The 22,381-nt window shown below is 39.0% G+C and overlaps 1 protein-coding gene across 7 annotated transcripts in view; it reads right to left on the bottom strand.

The window, feature by feature from the left end:
- Positions 1–22,381, bottom strand: part of LOC140725527 (inactive N-acetylated-alpha-linked acidic dipeptidase-like protein 2) — a 965,400-nt gene that overhangs the window by 136,894 nt on the left and 806,125 nt on the right. For all 7 annotated transcript variants that reach the window (XM_073041096.1, XM_073041095.1, XM_073041098.1 and 4 more), the window contains one exon: positions 11,520–11,666. In XM_073041096.1, the coding sequence (XP_072897197.1) occupies positions 11,520–11,666 (147 nt within the window). The remainder of the gene's footprint in view (positions 1–11,519; positions 11,667–22,381) is intronic.

Genomic DNA, 22,381 nt, shown 5'->3' with positions numbered 1-22,381 from the left:
TTGTCCTGTGATTTGGCTAGGGTTATATAGGTTGGTTACTGAGCGTCGCTGGTCACTGGGTCCGAAGGGCCTGATTTACACTAGATCTCCAAATACATAAATAAACAAACAAATAAATCAATCAACGAGTGAATAAATAAATAAAAAGCTAAGGGGAGATGAGAAAAATATGAAAAGAATGGACTGGAATTAGCACAGGATTAGCATACACTCGGGGCCACTTTAGTAGTTATCTCCTATCCCTAATACAGTGGCCACTGAGTCTATGTTCATTGTCTTCTGCTGCTGAAGCCCATCCACTCAAGATTCGACATGTTGTCTGTTCACCGATACTCATCTGCACACCACTGTTGTAACACCTGGTTAATTAAGTTACTGTCACCTTCCTGTCAGTTTGAACTATTCTGGCCATTCTCCCCTCACCACTCTCATTAACAAGCCTTTTTTTTGTTGTTTTTCGCACCATTCTCTGTAAATTCTAGAGCAGGAGTTCCCAACCTGGTCCACGGACCCCTAGGTTAATGGTAAGTGTTCACGGCATAAAAGAGGTTGGGAGCCCCTGCTCTAGAAACTGTTGTTTGTGAAAAACCCAGGAGATCACATCTCTGAGATACTCAAACCAAACTGTCTGGTACCAACAATCATTCTACATTCAAATTCACTTAGATCACATTTCTTCCCTATTCTGATATTTGGTCTGAATAACACTGAACCTCTTGACCATGCCTGCATGCTTTTAACATGGAGTTGCTGCCACATGATTGGCTGATTAGATATTTAAGAACATAAGACATTGAAGCAGGAGTCGGCCATCTGGCCTGTCGAACCTACTCCACCATTTAATAAGATCATGGCTGATCTGACCATGGACTCATCTCCGCCTACCTGCCTTTTTCCCATTGGCCCTTATTTCTCCTACCATGCAAAAACCTATCCAACTTTGTCTTAAATATATTTATTGAGGTAGCCTCCACTGCTTCATTGGGCAGAGAATTCCACAGATTCACCACTCTTTGGGAAAAGCAGTTCCTCCTCAACTCCATCCTAAATTTAATCCCGCAAATCTTGAAGCTACATCCTCTAGTTCTAGTCTCACCTACCAGTGGAAACAACTTTCCTGCCTCTATCTTATCAATCTCTATCATAATTTTATATGTTTCTTTAAGTCTCCTGTCATTCTTTTGAATTCCAGCAAGTATAGTCCCAGGTGACTCAATCTCTCCTCATAATCTCAACCCGTCATCTCTGGAAACAACTTTGTGAACCTCCTCTGCACTGCCTCCAAAGCCAGTATATCATTCTTCAAGTAAGGAGACCAGAAAACACATACAGTACTGCAGATGTGACCTCACCAGTACCCTGCACAGTTGTAGCATAACCTCCCTGCACTTCAATTCAATCCCTCTGCTGCTGCGTGAATGAAATCGCCAGAGAAAATTACTGGTAGATACAAAGCAGCTTCTTCATTTGCATTAACCAGCAGGTGTACAGGTGTGTCTAATAAAGTGGCCACTAACTGTATATGGGTGTCTAATGGCCAGCATGGACTCTGCAAACAGAGAGGCCTGTTTATGTTATAACTCTACAATAATCTATTCCATTTGTAGTATAATATGAATGCAAGAATCAGTATTGTAAAATTGGTGACTGCTCAATGAAGATCAGAAGATCGCACCTTGGTGGGAAATTAGAATTGGAATTATGGATGAGCACACGCTGGAGGCTTGCTTAAAGGCATTCGGAGTTGCACAGCTAGATAAGATGCTGCTTCAGAAAGCAGGAGATCATGGTTTAATCCTGACCTCCCGTATGCAGCCTCTGTGGAGTTTCCTCATTCTTCCTGACATCACGTGGGTTTCCAACAGGTTTTCTCTTTCCTCCCACATCCCAAAGATGTGGATCAGCTGATTAATTGTTCACTACAAATTGCCCATAATGTGTAGGTGAACTGCAGATCCTTAGGGGATTTGAAGGAACAGGATTAATGTAGGCTTAGCGTAATTGGGTGTCTGATGGCTGGCATTGAACCTGGTAGGATAAAAGACCAGTCCCTGTGCTGCGTTCCTCTAAGATGCTATGAACTGTTAAGTTCAGAAATAATACATTTTCTGGATGGGGATTTCAAAGATGAAGATGAGTGATACTATTAAGATAGAATTTGGTCATGAAGAGGATGAGGAGTTGGAAACTTAATTCAAAGTCAAATATGGCACCTGGTCTGATTTAGGTGATGTCAGGTAGGGGTAATAGATTTGGACGTTCGGGACTGCAGCTGTGCTAGGGTCTGAAGACAATGGGTTCTTCTGGAAATTTGTTCCTTGAAACTAACATTCTAACATTTTCTGTTTTGAGTAAATAGAGGTTTGAAATAAAGAGCTTCTAGTAATGCCAAGGGCTTGGGTACACATACCAATCCTCATAAAGGGATAAGAATTGGAGAGAGTGAGCAGCTTCAAGTTCCTGGGTGTCAAGATCTATAAGGATCTAACCTGGTCCCAATATACCAATGTAGTTACAAAGAAGGCAAGACACCAGCTATACTTTATTGGGAGTTTGAAGAGATCTGGCATGTCAACAAATACACTCAAAAATTTCTATAGTTGTACTGTGGAGAGCATTTTGACAGGCTGCATCACTGTCTGGTATGAAGGGGCTACTGCACAGGACCGAAAGAAGCTGCAGAAGGTTGTAAATCTAGTCAGCTGCATCTTGGGTACTAGCCTACCCAAGGACATCTTTAGGGAGTGGTGTCTCAGAAAGGCAGCACCCATTATTCAGGACCTCCAGCACCCAGGGCATGCCCTTTTCTCACTGTTACCATCAAGTAGGAGGTACAGAAGCCTGAAGGCACACACTCAGCGATTCAGGAACAGCTTTTTCCCCTCTGCCATCCGATTCCTAAACTGAATCTTTGGACACTACCTCAGTTATTTTTAAATATACAATATTTCTGTTTTTGCACATTTTTTTGTAATCTATTGAATATACGTAATCGATTTATTTGTTTAATTACTATTATTATTTTTTCTCTGCTAGATTACATATTGCATTGAACTGCTGCTAAGTTAACAAATTTCACGTCACATGCCAGTGATAATAAACCTGATTCTGAGGATAAAGAAGTTAAAGAATTATATGAGAGCTCTTTGTTGTGCACTGGGAGACGTCTTATGCTCTTGTTACATGAGCAAGTCAAATAAAAAGTGAGATCTTGCTGTATACATCAGAAAAACATTGTATGCAATTCCTGGTATTATTAATATTCAAAGATTCAAATAAAATGATGACATAAAATGAGAAAAGGCAATCCTCAATATTACTTCTGAAAGAAAAATCAGTATAACAGAATTTTCCTGAGGACTGCAGGAGTTCATGTATCATCAAATGTCTCAATTCTTGCCTGAACTAAATGCACTAGTGGAAACCTTTTGGCTTGCTCGAAAATAAATAATAACATATAATAATAGAAATGACTGAATTTTGCAAGAATAGTTTTAAATGGAGTGTAATATATTAGAGCAATGATCCATTTTTTATTTCCTTAATACTTTTTCAACAATGTGATTTTGTTTTGAAGTATTGCAAAAAGGTAAATACAATTAGGTTTCCATATTTTCACTGGAAACTCAATGAAAGTAATAAGATTTTTTTTACTGCTTGCTGGCTGTCTCTAAAGTCAGATTCAAACTCTGTAGTGCCTCTAAAAGACAAGTACCAGAACTGCTAAACTAGTATCTTTTCAATAAGTGCTATATTATAGCTCAAAATTCTGCAAGTCACTCAAATAGGTGATGTCAGGAAGAATAATAAGTAACAGATCAAATTCCAGATATTAAAACAGATCTAAGTATTTCATTACATTAAAAATAATTATAAGCACTTTCAGTATCATAGATGGGTTAATTTGCATGGCTGTCAAGTTACAAAGCCTGTAGTGAGTTTCATTATATAGTTTTGCCAGGTCTTTTATGTGCTTATGTAAAAATCAGTCGAATTTTTGCATGACTACTACAGGATGGCATGCAGTTTTCAGGTAGGCCTTATGCTTCAGATGTCAAAGTTGTGGAGGATACAGTAGATGTTATCATTCAAAAAGCTGTATGGTACAACATCGATTGATAGGTTTATGTGCAACTTCACAAAGTTTTCCTTTGTATTCTTATATCGCTTTTAGATTGATCAAGCTGTGATTAACAAGCCTTCACGATCCTTTCTCAGCCAACACATTACTATTTGGTCTCCAAATATTCCCTTTGTTCTCTTCAATCTTTCATCTTCCCTTCAACTTAAAACATGCCAAATTTCTATCTTTATCTAGCTCAGATTAAAATCAGAGATCTGAAATATTAATTCTGTTTCTCTCTCCACAGATTCTGCCCAAAATTCTAAGCTTTTCCAGCATTTAACTGCATTTATTTCAAGTTTCCAGCATATCTACAGTTTCATTTTTGTAGCTAAGGAGTCGTATAGCATAGAATCAAGTGCTTTGGCGCACCACATCTATGCCAATCAGCATGCCAGTCTATTTCATCCACTATTCTTTACCCATTTTCCCAAATGATCTATATTCTGTGGTAACTTTTAGCATCCTTCTTCACTGTCTACCATATTGCCAATTTTGGTGTCATCTGCTTCCTACATACTATATAATTTGCCTGAATTTATTACAGGTTTTATAACACACCTATAGCTTTTTCAAACAAAAATAACCAGACTGATCCCTGCAGCACAACACTGGTCACAGGCGTTTATTCTGAGAAAATAACTCTCTGCTATAATACTCAGTCTCCTATCACTAAGCCAATTTTGTATCCAATTTACCAGCTCACACTCAATCCCAAACCACCTTCTGTGTGGGACCTTGTCAAAAACCATGCTGATGTCCATTTAGTATGTTGGCATTCCTCTTAGTCACCTCTTCAAAAATCGTGAGTCAAATTTATAGGACGTTATTTCAACTCACGAAGCCATACCAGCAATTCCCAATCAGCCCTTGCTTTTCCACATGTAAATAAATCATGCATCTCAAAATTCCTTCCCATTACTTGTCATGTGGTTCATCTGCCTGGAGTTCCTGGTTTATCCCAACTGGCCTTCATGAATAAAGATACAATGGGAGCCATCATCTCATCTTTTGAAACCTCACTTGTGGCTAACAAAACTATCACTTAGTTTCCTGACACTTCACCTGACGTCAGCATTTTCATGCTTTCATTTGTTTCTCAAATTTATATTATAAAAAAATGTTAAGGAACTCTATTAAGTATTGGGGAAAATGTTTTAAACTCGTTAAGAATTTTCACAACAGTTATGTGCACCAGCCTGACAGAGAAAGCAGGTATCTGAGACATTGAAAACTTTTATCACAGCGCCATTTACAGGCAGAATTGGTTCCTTTAGACAGGCTTGGGACTGAAAATAGGCAAGGTGATCGATCGATCAGAGCTGACAAAGAAATACGCGGCTTTTAAATGAGTAATAATACTGTATGTTAATCAAACATTAATTTAGTTAAATTGTTTAAAATGGGCATCTGCTTTTCAAAAATCTTTTCAACCTCCAAAATTACAAAAAAATAGATGTTACAATGTTTAAATTAAGAAAGGGGCAACAAGGAAAATATAACATCGTATGAAATAGAGAAAGGAACTTAACTGAGTTCAAATAGCAACAAAGTGGGAAAAGCTAATAATAGAATGAGCCGAAATTACTTTAGAAATTTATGAAATCATTTTAATGACAAGGTTACTAATATAAAAACAAAATCACTCTGCCCTGACGTAAAAATAGGATCCCTCCTGGTGAGCAGTTAAAATGATGTCGTTCAAGTTATTGCCACCATTTTTCAATGAGAAACTGCAAGGATGACTCCTTGACACCAATGAGAAAGCCACAAGCTGTAGCAGCGGAGCAGTGATACGCAGGATGCATACAGCTGTCAGGAATATAATGAACACATTATTAGATTCTTGAAACTGCACTGCAATGGCTTAAAAAGATCAATGGACGGGCTTACAATACAACTTGTTAGATGATCATAGTCTCCTGCCTAGTCCTCAGCTTTCACATTCAAAGCATACACTGAGGCTTTAAGAAGAAAAGGACAACCATTCCCCGGCCAAAGTGAATGAGGGCAAAAGCAAGAATAAATAATTTGCTGAAATAATGCTGCAATTGCAAGAAGCATTTACTGGGCTCTCATTCATAAAACTTTTCACTTAAATAACCTGTCCACTTCATGTCAGAACAGTTCTCTCTAAAAATGCAGAATGCAATTGCAGTGCGACATTGCTCTTGGGATTAAATTAGCTGCCCTAGGCTCTATTCTTTTTTTAAAACCTTATTCTCTGTTATGTAAAGGTTTCTGAATAATCAATATCAAATGGTCTCAGCAGTTGCATCCTGCTTATTGACTCGAGTCCTCTTGTTCAATGGTGCTAATAATTGTTGTGCTTGCTCTAGTATCTGTTCCACTCTTCCTCTGAGGATAGTGACATTTTCAGTTTCATTCTTTCTTCTACTAACGCCGATTTTCTGTCTTTATGAGGTCACCATCTGGTTCAACTTGTGTGCAATTCTGACTCATCGATTATTAGAACTGCCTTGTATTTTCTAACTGAGGTGAGAAGCCACCACTTTTTGAGTATGTGCAATGTTGTTATGATGAGATCCTGTGTAAATAATTTACCTCTTTCAAGCTTCATGTGCACTCATAATTAACAGCGGGCTTGCAAATCTACAGCATCTAATCTGGCAAATCTGTGAATAATGCACAAAGAGGCTGAACTAAGCCACGTATTGAGTTGTTGCAGAGTTATTGAAAGTTTGTGCCTATCTGCAGTCTTGGAACAAAATTGTTCAAGACAATGACTGTAACTGGATACACCTGGAAATGTGCTAGAAGCACCATCTAGTAACTGGAGAAACTATAGGAACTCGACCAGTATAGTTCTCTTTAAATGATGGCCTGGGCAGATCCAACTTTCAAAACTCCTCAGCTATGAGTCAATGACAGATGGTTTAAAGAACTATCTGTAAAGCCAATGTCCAAACGTCAACCCCCTTGAATAAACAGTTGAATCATCAACCACTAATTACCATGATCACCTACTTCCATCTTGGTTACATCACCTGTCTCCATTCTGCCTTAGTCAATCTGCTGCTCAAAACCCTCACATGGGACTGGCACTTTCAGGAAGTCTTATACATTCTTTACATCAACATGACCTTTGGCAAAACTTTGCTGCCTGCTTCCAAAGCTGCACGTCCCATTTATGATCACACTCAGAGTTGTTGCCTTGTACTTTTATTCTATAATTCTCATAACCCTCCCTCATCCCCTGCTTCTCCCTTCTCCATTACACCTCATATAGACCCAAGTGCATCCTTGAAACTGACCTCTGTTCTTGGTTCAAGAATTCACTCCCTTAGCCTTCCTCCATTCTCTCTTCTCCTGCAAAATCTATCTTTAACTCAAGCTTTGATCACATGCCCAAGTAATGAATACATTTTGGTATTAATATTTGTTCCTGTGAAGCACTTTAGAAGTGTTTTGTAAGTGCATATTTTTGTTTTTAATGTACCAACATTAAATTGGTACATTAATTTTACTTGTTGGTAAAATTATGACTTTGTTATTGCCATACATTAACGTACATAATCCGCCTTGACAAAATATACAGCATTTTCAAGAGGTAGGACAAGCAGCTAGAAGTCATACACATTGGCACAACTAACACAAGGACAAGGTTCTGTTTAGTGTATGTGGGGAGTGAGGGAAGAGGTTGAAAAGTAGGAATTCGAGGGCAGTGTTCTCTAATTACCTCCCGTCCCACATGCAAGTGAGAGTAAGAATAGGAGGATATGTCAAATGATTGCATGGTGGTAAAATGCATGTAGGGGGCAGCAATTCACATTTTTTTAACCACTTGCATCTCTTCTGGGGCAAAAGTGATCAATGCAAGAGGAACAGGCTGCACCTGAACTGGACGGAGAATAATATCCAGGCCGGCAGATTTGCTAGTGCCACTTGGGTGGGTTTAAAGTAGATTGGCAGGGATGGGATCCCAAGTATCCGGAAGGCAAATGAAAGTCTTGAGAGTGATGCAGAAGTCAATGATAGCAAGTTGAATAGGCATGACAAGCAGAAGAAAGAGCAGCAGCAAGAACAAAACATTGATTTAAATTGTATTTACTTCAATGCAAAGGATCTGATTGGTAAGGCTGATGAACTTAAGACTTAGATGCCTATGTGAGACTGGGGATATTGTAGCCATTATAGAAACATGGAAACCATTACAGAAACTTAATGTTCTGGTGTGCAGGTGTCTTAGATAGATAGAGTTGGAAGTAGGGGGTTGTATTGTTGATTGAGGGAACTGTCACACCAGTAGTCAGGGATGAAATTACTGAAGGATCTTCCAATAATGCTTCATGGTTGGAGAAAGGCATGATCACATTGTTGGGATTCTACCATAGGCTCCTAAATAGTCAATGAGAATTAGAAGGGCAATATACAGAATTGTAGGTACAGATTTCCTCCAAGAGGCCCACAACCTTGCCTCAATGACCTGGAGAACTATTTTGGCGAAAGTCAGGGTTTTATGCTTTGGCTCTTGGTAGGGTCACTATGCCAAACAGGTCAAAGGGTAGAAGCCAGACTAATAGTGATCTACTGGTCCTCCGGGTTTGGAGGTTCAGCTTAGGGCAAACAACCCTGACAAGTAAAACAAAATAGTTACAGAAACAGCAATGAAGATTACTTCTACATCTGTGATGCTATTCCTGAGTCTTGACGAGGGACTTGCATGACTGACAGTAGTGAAGGTCAAGAGGGAGGAAGTCCTGAACACCACCAGAGATGCAGGACCTTCGTTGCTGCCCTAAATGCCAGTGGTGAAATGGGCAGTAAGTAAGTTATATATAAATATGGAGAGTTGTCAGAATTATAGGGTTATCATGGGATCGGATTTTGTTATAGGGTGGAGTTTCTTCGGTGCATTCAGTAAAGTTTCCTCGGCCTTACTACTCTTGGAAAACAGGGTGGTATAAATGACTGATGCGACAGTGGGAGAGCACTTTGGGAGCAGTGACCATCACTCCATTAGTTTCAAGATAGTTATGGAAAGGGACAAAACTTGTCCACGTGTTTCTCCTCTAAACTGGAGCAAGGCATATTTTGATGGTATGAGACATAAGGTCACAAAGGTTGGTTGGAGTAGGTTGTTTGTGGGAAAAGGTACCACAGGAAAGCAAGAGGCTTTAAAATTTAATTAGTGAGAGCTCAAGTCTGCATGTTCCTGTAAGATGAAGAGGATATTGAGGTCCTGGACATGCAAACAGAGGAGGCATGGGTCAGGTACAGGCAGTGGGTGTCAGGAGAATCACTGGAGAAGGAGTATAGAGGATGCTGGAGTGTAGTCCTCAAGAAGTAAAGCAGGAGTATATTAAATATATTGAGTAAAAAAGAGTAACTAGAGAGATAGTATAGTTCCTCAAAGACCAAAGGAGACACTTTTGTGTGAAGTTGCAGGAGATGAGCAAGTTCTTATGAATACTTCTCCACTGTTTTTACCAAGGAGAAAGGCATGAAGTAAATGGGGAGATTTTTGGGATAGTTCTCATTATAGTAGAGGAGGTGTTGAAAAATTTTAAAGGTATGAAGATACCTTTAATTAAATCTAGCATGACATGATGTTCCAGAGGTAGCAAAACTGATTTAAGATTTGACCCTTTTTTCAATGACGAAACTGAACAGCACACTTGATGTTGATGGGTCACCACACCGTGTACATCTTGCAAGTTTATTGTAACTTTTAGCGAGAATCCGTCCGTACACGGCAGCATTCATGAAACATTTCAAATGCAAAACAATGGTACGTGACGTTGTGGTAAACTATGTATACCTGTCTGGACACGCCCCTCTGCTAACTGCTCCTGTGGCTTCTCCCTTAGACCCCTGTATAAAGGCGATTGGGGCACTGCTCCTCCCTCAGTCTTTGAGATGTCGTGCTCCCTTTTTGCTGTTAATAAAAGCCTATCATTCACTTCCAGTCTCAGAGAGTTATTGATGGTGCATCAGATGTGAATAGGATCCCTGTGTGAAAAGTGCTGTGACAGCACCTCCACATCAATTGACAATGTTGCACATGTGCGCAAATATGGTGAATGAATTGAAAGGACTGAATGTTGCAAATTGTCTACAGCCAGAGAGGCTGCTGGTTCATTACTGACATCTTGGGATTCTTCCGAAGAAGACTTTCAGCTCAACACTTATGGAAGCAAATAACCTATTCCTTTTACTTTAGCATATCTGGACCTGGTGGTATGTCATTCCATGTGTACTTATGTGAATATAAGCTCCAGTCAAACAAACCAATCTCCTGAAGGTAAGAGTGGTCTGCATTGTTACGCCACTCTGAACTATACCCGTATTAACAGGAGGATACAAGATTCAATGTATTTGAAAATGGACACCAAATGTGGTAGGAGTTAGATATCAGTGAAGAGAGAAGTGGTGTTGGCTGGTTCTGAAGAGTTCCACAGATTAGTTACAAATAAGATTTTGCCCCAAACACATTAGTAAACATAGTAAATTCAATGGTTAAACTCAGTAGGTTAAACCATGCTGACTACAGCAGGCTGTTGCATTGGAAATCATCAGCCATTGGAGCCTCAGTACATTTCAGACTTCTGAACTCACTCAGTGTAACCACCAACCTTGACAGAAACAGTAAATGCCGATGAGAGATTGAGCTATTTCAAGTTTTTTTTTGTGTTGAAGGTATATTGAAAAATTTGAAATTGTTTTGAGGTAGTTAATATATTACTTTTTCGTTATCTAAAACTATTCAGGTAATCTTTAAATAAAGCTATCAGGGACCTTTAAAAATAGCTCAAAGACTTTTGACAGCATTAAGCTCTCCAAGTCCATTGGGTGTTCAAAGTATACTCTACTTCACAGGACACTTCTTAGTTAAAGAAATAAGCTTGTTTGGCCTTCTACCATCTGGAAAATTTCCAGGCAGACTGACTGGCACTGCAGGTGATGAGTCCAGGGTGGGTCATACACAATCAGGCCCAGTGTCATGATTAATGAGATTTGGTAAGCTATAAACCCCATCCTTGATGTTACAAAGCTATTAACAGAATCACAAAGGGGAACTTGATTGAGATTATAAAGGCAAAACGACTTGTCATTTATTCAATGCAATATTAAACCAATGCACGAGTCTATTAGCAAACCCAATTCAAATTCCTTTGATTGACAGCTAACTAGTTGTTAAAACATTAAACTTTAAGCACAGAATTCTCACAATACACTGCAGCGCGTTCCCAAATATATAGTTATATTCATTACATATTAAGGTAATAAAATATGTTTTTGTTCTTTTTCCTAATGCAGCCACTTGTACAAAAAGCTGATTTCCTGCAACACATTTGGCAAAATTGTGAAACTGCATAAACTAACTTCCAAAACAGCAAACAGTGTAAATCAAAACACAAAAAAGAATAATTACCAAAGATGCTCTTGTCTCTTGATACGCAAATTGAACAGTTGGCACTCCAAGATGATTTATGAAGAAATCACTGTTTCCTTCCACCTGAATTGAGTTGACCTTTCTTCCTGAACACTGTTCTTGACTTGTGCAATTTGAAGAAAATATCTGTAAAATAAGTCAGCAGAATGAGAATGTATTTAATGCTAGAATACGTCAAACAGTAAATGCAAGCAGAAATTACAGAAAAGAAGTGTGAGCAATTGCAAATTTTATTTTAATAATTCAAAGGGAACAATGAATTCTGAATCCCTGAAGGACAGACCCTCTAGCCCACCAAGTTTTTTTTGAAGAAATAGATGGCCATTTGTGAATTAAGCCAATATATCATCTGAGACTACACAGGGAATGAAAACTGCTTTTTTCTCTAATGATTACAAAAACTGAGAATTTGCTATGACACCAAAGAATAAGAAAACATCGATCATATCATGCTATAAATTCTCTAGCCCATTACCAAGTAGCAGTCATTCCATTTTAATCCAAAGGGCACTACAGGCAAATTATTATATAAATGAGTACAAAGACCAAAATATCTTTTGTTTAATGTACCAAGGAAGGTGAGATGAGAGTGACTGTCCTTGACATCAAGGCAGCAAATGCCTGACCAAATGTTACAATCTTTCTTCAAATGAATTTGTCATCGTATGGATGTATGCAAGAACATCAGACAAGTGATCTATTTAGTGTCCTCCCAGCCGCCAACTGTTCAACTGTTGGAAAAGGGCATTTAATGAGAGAGAATGCAGAGAAAATTCATCAGAATGTTACTAAGATGAAATTCACCATGATGGAATGTTTCAGTTATGAGGAGAGATTGAAAAGACTGTGTTTGTTTCCCTTGGAGGAGGCCGTGGGAGATTTGATAGAGTTATGCAAAAATTAAGAGATGCATGGATAGGGTAAATAGTAATAATCTTTGACTCATGGGAGATGTCCCTGAAAACCAAGGGTGCATATTAATAAGATGAGGAATAATACTCAGAGGGAATGTGTGGAAAAGTTTTTCACCTAGAGGGTGGGAGCAATCTGGAACATATTGTCTGAGAATGTGAAGGCAGGTACTTTCATAATACTTAAGAAGCTCCTGAAACACATGAATCACTGACGCATAGTCAGCATTGTAACAACAGTGGTAACTAGAATTAGTATAGGTGCTCAGTAGTCAGCATGGATGTGGTGGGCTGTAGAGTCTGATTGTGATTCTAACATCCAGGCACGGGCTTATACTGTAAGTGGTAAGGCCATAAGTCATAACATATCAAATAGCAGATCTGTTAATAGTTGGGAGAATCATTTTCAGAGCATTAATTGTGGGTACCTGGGAACTTCGTCTCAAGAAGCTTTTAGATCGTATATGTGTTCAAAGGTATCTGAAAAAATATCACGTACGTGAAGTCATCCAAGCGGCAGGAAAACTATATAAATGAAGAGCTTTTTAGGAATTGTTGAGGAACATCGAAAAGAATGATAGAAACACGGTGAACTGGAATCCATTCGCCTGCTTTTGCTTTCTGTGACGGATGACTGCTTTATCTGCAGCTTGAGGGTATGCTTTTTTAGCTTATAGGAATTGTACCTGTGATTTGGAAATCCTTTGTGTTTTAGAAATCATTTGTAATCTGGAAGTCTTAAACAAGATAGAAATCCTTCATGAGTTTTAAATACGTTTTAAGAAAGCTTGGAATTTAGAAATGCTATATTTGTTCTCCCATCACTCTGAAAACGAAAATTGTCAGATATTTTATCTCACTGGGGAAATGCTGATTCAAATAGCTTCAAAACCGATAGAATATCTGGCCCTTAATAATTATGCACAGGCATTAATTGTGTCTGTATCATATTGCTCAGTTTCAATGCATCTGGCACCTTTCAAACACACACTAAAACAACCATGTCAGACATGATTTTAAAACTTTTTATTCATGCATTTACATTGAAAGGACTTTATTATATTCGCTCCAAAATGTTGGAGACTTGTACGCTACTAGTACAGAACTGATAATAGCATTCATTTCCATAAATGGATACCCGCATATTGAAATACCTGTATTGAGTCAAAATTCATGAGTGATCTGAGATGTGCAGCAGTCAGAGCAACAGAACTGTTCCCATCAAGCATACCCTATCCTTTACAAGTTTGACTTTGATACATTGTTAGGAAAAGAGTGAAAGCAGGAGTTTTATTCCTATTGCAAATCCGTAGAGCATACATTTCCTGAAGCGGAAAGTCTCCTTCAGGCCAATTAGATATTAACATAGATAATCTGTTACCCTCTCAATTTTTGATGGTGCTCACAAACTCAATTCCAACAAGCTGAACGTACTTAAAAATTCATTTTTACAATTATATGCTAATTGCTGTGTCCCAACTTGAAGATGTTTGATGATAAACTATGTCTTATTGATAACCTTTATGAGACCTGTTATAAGCAGAACTGACAGAAGAGAAATAAATGATTTTAAGGAGCTGCTTTTCAATAACACAACAGTGGAGCTCAGATCATTTATATTTAGAAGTTCATTTTATCAATATTGAATAGTGTTTAAACTAAATTGTAAAATAAATCCTTCCTGTTGAAATGCATATTTCTTGTGAATTGGCAATTTGTTCCAGTCTCTTAAACTGTTGAAGACTGTCATGATGTATCTGAAGATAATCTATCTTAACTCTCTTTTCAGCTGCTTTTGTGAGTGACCTACTTATGCAAATTAATTTCCACAATATATTTGAATTACTTTCCTGTAATTTGCACCTAGCTTTGATGTTCTCTTGGTTTAACTTATTGCACGGTACTGTTAAAATGTTAGTGCGCATCAAACAAAGTTAAGAGGCTGTTAGCTGGAAATTATTCTGCATTAAAATGACGCATCAGTGTGGCACTCTGCAAGGCCTTAAAGGCATCAACACACAAGGCTTTCCATGTTGTAGTTCTACAGATAATGAGTAGGTTAAGGATCATGGAAAAGGAAGAGGACACAGAGTGTTTGGTGAGAGAGGATGTTATGAAGGGTTGCATGAGGATCACAAATCATAAGATGAGGTTTTGAGGCTCGGAAAAATAATTGGACCTGGGCCCAGTGGGATGGGATGTAATGCTGAGCATTAATCAGAGGCTCACACAATATAAACAGCAACGGTGGAGAGGAATGCTGAGATAAATTCTTCAAGTAGGACTAATTTTGGCTACCCCACTGTTAAGATCTGTGTTTTTTTGTGAGTTACTCAGGTGCTCAAATTTATTTTATTCAAGTAATGTATGCAATTTAATGCCTCTGGCCATGATAAGAAGAGCTGGAACAAAAGTTGGAATTTTTGTGACCCACCTGTAAAGGATTCAATCACTTATTTAAGCAATTGTGAGTCTGGTAATTCACCCATCCACCCTGTTGCTGTGCCCCCCCCCCTACTTTATAACTCACAATGCCTTTTTTAATCAAGAGGACTAAAATGGAGGCACTTTATTTTTTGGAGAAGAGGATATTTCAGACACGTCTAATCTAAATTATTTAGAAAATAGTTCTAGTACTATGTGTTCTGATCATTGTCATTAAAAGACATTTAGACTGGTACATGGATAGGAAAGTTTTAGAGGCATATGGGCCAAACACAGGCAATTGGGACTAACTGACAGGTAACTTGGTTGGTACGGACAAGCTGGGATGAAGGGTCTATGACAACTTTGTGTCTCTCCACAGACGTGCACGATCCTGCTAAGTACTTCCAGAAATTTTTGTTCTTCATTCAAATTGCTAGTATCTTGCAGTATTTTTGCTTTACATAGAGGCAAGTATCTGGAGATTTTAAAATAGTTATACCTTTGCTCAACTCTTCTCTTCCTGATTAATTGAGACATTCCAATATTCTTTCTTGTAACTAATTAGTTATTTGTAATTTTCAGCCTGAGAATAAATTTCCTTTGTCTGTTTTGTGTCTACTTATATCAGGCAGTCCATTATTTTCTAAGTCATTAAGAAATCCACAAAAGGGTTTCCATTTATGGGATGACATTTGTTATTAAGTTTAGTGTCTCTGTACATTAATCATTGACCTTCCCACAATGCCTTTGCCTAATTCAAAACACACTGAATTGTGACTTTTTTGTAATTATTCTCCAGATGTTGAATCTTGCTTTATTTGACTAAATAATGATTCTTTCCAAAGTAGGACACAGAGCTAATTGGTAACTGTTGGCATTGTGATGGCCTTCTTTGATAATGGGCTGGATGTTGCTGTACCCCATCCACATCTTTCCCTAGTGATATGAGCCACAATACCTTATCAGCCTCAATGCTGTGCTTGTTCTGTGAGATCATACAGGCTACAACCAGTGACTAGACTGTAAGTGGAATCTGCCTCAGTTCATCAACCTGCAGTGTTATTTCTGTTCAATTCCTCCATTTTTCTTAGACATTGCCTGAAATTATAACCAATATTCCATCCAATATTTTTGAGTTTTACTTCAGTGTACCAGCATCTACAACTTCTGTTTGCTTTTTTTAAAAAAAGTATTTGGATTAAGTAAGTGAATGCACAAGGCTTCATCACTAAGTCTGTAGATGACACCAAATTAGAAGGCATTGTTGATAGTGAAAAAGGTTATCGTAGGTGAAAGGTTGTTCTTGATCAGCTATGGAAGTGTGCTGAGGTGTTGCAAATGGATTTTAATATGGATAAGTGGGGGATGATGCATTTTGAAAAGTTAAACCAGTGGAGGACTAATATGAAGAATGGTAGCTCACAAGGAGGTGTAATGGAATAGAAGGTGACAAGTGCGTCTTGCGGCTGAAATTGGCAGCACAGGTAGACAGGGTGGTGGTAAAGGCACTTAGAATGCTGGCCTTTGTCAGTCAGGGCACTAAGTACAGAAGCTGGGATAATATGTTGTGGTTGTATAAGCCACTGATGAGGCTGCACTTGCATTACTGTGTACAGTTTTGGTCACCCTGCCATTGAAAAGATATGGTTAAGCTAGAAAGTGTGCATAAAAGGTTTACAAGGATTAGGCCAGGATCAGAAGGCTGGAGTTATGAGGAGAAGTTGGTCAGGCGAGGTCTTTATTCTTTGGAATTTAGAAGGAGGGGAGACCTTATGAGAAGCATAGATAAGGTGGATAGTAACAGTCTTTTCCCTAAGGTTGGGGTGTCCAAAACTAGGATGTTTAGGGTGAGGGGGGGGGGGGGAAATATTCAAAAGAGTCCCAAGGAGCAACTTTTTCACAAAGATGGTGGTGAGCATATAGAATGAGTTGCCTGTTGAAGTGGTTGAGGCAGGGACAAAAGTATAATTAAAGAAGCAATGGATAGGTACATGGAGAGGAAGGACTTGGAGTTGTTATGTGCGCAGCCCCCTCCTTTGTGAGAATCGCAGGTGTTGTGCCCGCAGCCCCCTCCTTTGTGAGAATCGCAAGAGCACCAAAGGGAGGGTGAGTCAGTGGACCCAGGAAATGGGAGAGAGACGTGCTGGATGCCTCGTTCCTTGGAGACACATTTGTGGATTGGAAACTAGTATATGTGCAAGCCCTCGGGCAACGTGGGCGGGTTGAGAGAGAGATTGCATCATCCACCAACCTGATTGACATCTTCAATCCTGCCAGTCAGGATAAAAGAGGGGCTGTAGGAACAGCCCCCTCAGACGCACCAGAAGAGACGCTAGCGATCCCGTAATAGCGGGCAGCCATTTGAAGGAAGCCACGTGTGTTCGGTTCCCTTGCCTGGAAGCCGGTGGCGGGTACCACAGAAACGACTTTCTTGAACTAACAATGGGGAACCAACTCCCCCGACTCAACGGATTGGCCTCATCAAAAGACCCGGGCAAGTTTCTTTTTCTCACAAATCTCTCTCTCTCTCCATCAAGTGAAAACCCAGTGGTCCCCAAAAACCAGAAGCCTGCAGGAACTGAGTGACTCTTATATTTCCAAAGGACAATATATTACCCCCTAGACCAACGATAGAGTTATTTCTTATTGATGATTATTACTATACCCGCGCTTTAGATTGAGTATTGGCGACGTATATTATCTGAATGTTTGTATTAACCTTATTTTTGTGCCCCTTTATAAATAAAGACTGTTAAAAATAGTACCATCAGACTTCAACGGACCTCTCTATCTTTGCTGGTAAGTGACCCAGTTACGGGGTACGTAACAGAGTGAAATACGTGAAATGCAGGAAATTGGGACAAATAGGGTGGATACCATTATGGACATTGATCTATGATCTGTGATTCCATGCAACTGAACCATTTGATAGGGTTATTAAGGTAGGTTTATTCAGAAGATATAAAGGCTTAGGGTCCATGGTGACTTGGCCATTTGAATTCAGAATTAGCTTGCCCAAAGAAGTAAGAGAGAAGTGGTCAGTGGGACTAATTCTGGCTGGAGGTCACTGACCTGTGGTGTTTTACAGGGATCTGCACCAGGACATCTGCTGTTTATAATGCATGTTAATAATCTGGAGGAAAATGTGGATGAGTAGGCTAGTAAGTTCACAGCTGATACAAAGATTGGTGATGTGGTGGATTGTGTAGAAGATTGCCAAACGATACAGTGAGATGTAGATCAGCTATAGGTGTGGGTGAAGAAATGGCAGATGGAGTTTAACCCAGCCAAATGTAAAGTGTTGCACCTTGGCAGATCAAATGGAAAGAGGCAGTACATTGTGCAGGGCAAGACTCTTCAACACTGTTGATGAGCAGAAGAACCAACAAGTCCAAGTTTACAGTTCCCTGAACGTGGCTGCACAGATTGATAGGGTGGTTAAGAAGGTTCATGGCATGCTTGCCTTTATTAGTTGAGGCACTGAGTTCAAGAGGCAACAAGTTATGTTGCAGCTTCATAAAAACTCTGATTGGGCCATATCTGGAGTATCGCATTTGGTTATGGTCCCTCTCCCCTATCATAGGAAGGATGCAGAGGCTCTGTAACGGGTGCAGAAGAGGTTTACTAGGATGCTGCCTGAATGAGAGGGCAGGTGCTGTCAGGAGAGTTGTTTTTTGTAGAACAGCGGAGGCTGAGAGGGACCTGACAGAGATTTATAATATTATGTGAGGCATAAACAGAGTAAACACTGGAGTGCATGCATTTAAAGTGGGAAGGGTTAATTTCTCATTTACGACACCTCTGTATTAAATTGAATTTAATGGTAAGAAAACCGTTAAATCAGAAAGCCAATATTCAAACAATTGCAAATTGCTTGCACTGGTTATCTTCCATTGTTTTAGCTACTCCAGGGGTGGATCTGAAAATAACATTTTAATATTTATCACTTCTTTGTCAAACATTGCACGGTACAGAATAGAATAGAATAGAACAGTACAGCACATTACAGGCCCTTCAGCCCACAAAGTTGTGCCAACCCTCAAACCCTGCCTCCCATATAACCCCCCACCTTAAATTCTTCCATATACCTGTCTAGTAGTCTCTTAAACTTCATTAGTGTATCTGCCTCCACCACTGACTCAGGCAGTGCATTCCACACACCAACCACTCTCTGAGTGAAAAACCTTCCTCTAATATCCCCCTTGAACTTCCCTCCCCTTACCTTAAAGCCATGTCCTCTTGTACTGAGCAGTGGTGCCCTGGGGAAGAGGCGCTGGCTGTCCACTCTGTCTATTCCTCTTAATATCTTGTATACCTCTATCATGTCTCCTCTCAACCTCCTTCTCTCCAAAGAGTAAAGCCCTAGCTCCCTTAATAACTGAGAAAGGTCTCAGTTATTGAATTCATAATATATTATATATGGAAGTGTAAGGGGTGCATCAGCAATTTTATCTTTCCTCTTCAATAAATCATTAGAGTTAATAGATAAATAGACTTTCCTTGGAAGATAGGATAACCAGTATGACGAGTAACACATCAAAGTTTTAATTCAATGAGTATTGCTCCTTAGAAATGTTAAAATATGATACCCTTTAAAGCATTATGAAAGGTAAAGAGGTGAACAATTGACATGCTTAATGAGATTAATGGCATTGATAGAATAAAGAGAGAAAAACTATTTCCTCTGGTAAGGGTCCAAAAAACAGATGATGGCCTTAGGATTAGAGCTCAGATGTTCATTGGTGATCAGGGAACACATTTCTTCATTTAGATTTGGAGCCCTCTCCATCAAAACACAATTTGGTTTAGATTACAAAACAGAAAAAAAGCTTTTTATGCAAAGGTAGAAAGAATACAGACTGCCTGGCAGATGTGCTTAAGCTGTAGCGAACAGTCTTAATCAAATTTAAGGGCAGAATTGGAAGGGAAACCAGCTTTGTTGATCTATGTTACAGATAACCTTTCTCAAATAAATAATATCATCAACTTAGATAGTATCGACCAGCCAGTCATTTAAAAACTCAATTTATTTAGTTTTCTTTCAATGTACTGTATATTATAATCTAGTAGAATTTTAGTACCGGGTAGTCTGTTGTCTTAAACCTTCATAATCTTAATAATTCAACATTTTTTCTTAAATGTGTATCTGTCACTTTCACAACACATGGGATAAAACCTTGCCTGGGGATAAACGGTGAAAAGTTCAAAATGTTCACGGGACGCAATGTGATTTGTTAAATTTCACAAGGCTCTGCCTTCTGTTACAGTTAAAGTTGTTGTACATCAAGGCAAATAAATCAAAATAAGCCCAGTCAGGCTGATTATGTGCAATACAAACTCAGACAGGAAAACCACCAGCATGCAAAGAAAGAGCCAAGTAAATAGAGCAGGAAACACTGACAACATCTAATGAATAATTGTCAGAAGCTACAAATCAACCATTCCAATCAATCATTTATTGTTGGTTTCCTTGGTTGCTTTCAAGATATCAGCAATTAAAATACTGAACAGCTAAAATACCTCAGATTAAAATAGCAGATCAACTGAGTGGCACAGTGGCATGGTAACTGTTAGCCAGAGAGGAGTGAATCTGTGAAATTCATTGCTGTGGAGGCCAAGTCATTGGGTATATTTAAAGCGGAGGTTGATAGATTCTTTACAAGTAAGGGTGTCAAACGTTATGGGGAGAAGGCAAGAGAATAGGGTTGAGAGGGATAATAAATCAGCCATGATTGAATGGTAGAGCTGACTTAATGGGCCAAATGGCCTAATTCTGCTCCTATGTCTTATGGTAGCAGTTAGCATAATGCTTTACAATGCCAGCAATCAGTGATTGGGGTTTAATTCCTGTCTGTATATTCTCCCCGTGACTGTGTGAGCTTGCTCTGGTTTTCTCCGAGATTCCAAGGATTAGTGCTAATAGGTTGGCATGGTGACACTTGCAGGCTGCCCAAACACCCTGTGTTGGTTGTTGACACAGATCACACATTTCACTGTATGTTTTAACGTTTCCACGTACACGTAAGAAATAATGCTAATCTTTAAATCATTAATTAGCTTCCAAAGTACCACCTCTTTTCCCCTCTGCTTTTCTAACTACTCAAACACTGCAGGAGGTAGTTGAGGGTTAAACCCCAGCCATTCATATATATATTAACTTCACAAATATCTGACTTGATTCTGCTGAACCTAACCTATTTCAACTGCTGTTTCTACAGCTTTCATTGTTCTGTTGAAAATACTTGATATTTTTTGAATTTTAACCTCTTCTTACTTAAAAGCTTGTGACAAGTACAGGTCTGACTCTTTTTTATTCATGATGAAATTTCACTCTTCACTGGAGCATAGTTGAAGATTAGAATGCAGTTATTTCAACAACAATGATTTTAAATATAAAACTGAAAGACCATTGCCCAATTTTATTGAAGTCTGCATTTTGCTCCAACTAAATATAGTCAGGTAGGACAAATTCTTGATTTAATACATTCCCTTCAGCCATTATTATTCAAGTCAGTGAAATGAAGTGCAAAGTGAAAATACTTGCAGCCAAATAAACTAAATAAAGGGAGACTACCTAAAGTATCCAAGATTTCACTGTTTCTTTTATTAAGCAGATCAATTCATTCAAATTTTACATAAAATTTCTGAGCAATGAATAGAAATACAGACTTGAGGACAACATCTACACCAGGGGTGTCAAACTCATTTTAGGTCACGGGCCGGATTGAGCAAAATGCAGCTTCATGCGGGCCGGATCAGTCGGACGCGTGCGAACGCAGCTTTCGTTGCCTCCGTTTTTTCAGCCTGCTCTCATGTGTCTCAGTCTCTGCTATAACTACAAAGTGTTTCACTTTACAAATTCCGTTTCTTATGAAGAAGACTGCCGAGCAAGACTGCCGAATAAACACTAAAAACCCTGAAAACCTGGTACCTGAATAAACTCAGCATTAGCCATATCATACGCCATAGGCGCTTCGATTACTGGGGCCAGCTTTAATAGTAATTAGATATTATCTCGCAGGCCAAAGATAATTCCACCACGGGCCGGATTTGGCCCGCGGGCCTTGAGTTTGACATATATGATCTACACACTTGTGTCAGGTACTTGGTAACACTTGCCTGCATAGCTTTGAAACTTTCAAGTTTACACCAGCAATACCCAATAAGGATCAAAAGGCTAGTCTTATCTGCCCAAAATACCCTGTAAGCACTGTCAAACTCCTGTCTCAAAATGCTTCATCCAAGTGTTGCCAGAGCTATTGGGGGAGTAACTAGGGAGAAATGAATAAATCACGATATTACACCCTACTTCAGTTAACAGAAGAACGCTGGCCAGTTTTTAATTCCAACATTCCACCTTTTTCCATTAATATCCTAGCAGATATCACATTAAAATTACCCCAATGTATCCTTGAATTATATTACATTGAAGAGTTGTGATTTGATTCCTTAATAGTCTAATCATTGGAGTCTAGCACTCTGTATTAGTCTCTGAATTGTTCA

The sequence above is a fragment of the Hemitrygon akajei genome, chromosome 3, assembly GCF_048418815.1.
Source record: "Hemitrygon akajei chromosome 3, sHemAka1.3, whole genome shotgun sequence".
NCBI lineage: Eukaryota > Metazoa > Chordata > Chondrichthyes > Myliobatiformes > Dasyatidae > Hemitrygon > Hemitrygon akajei.
This window is presented reverse-complemented; position numbering and strand designations above follow the sequence as displayed.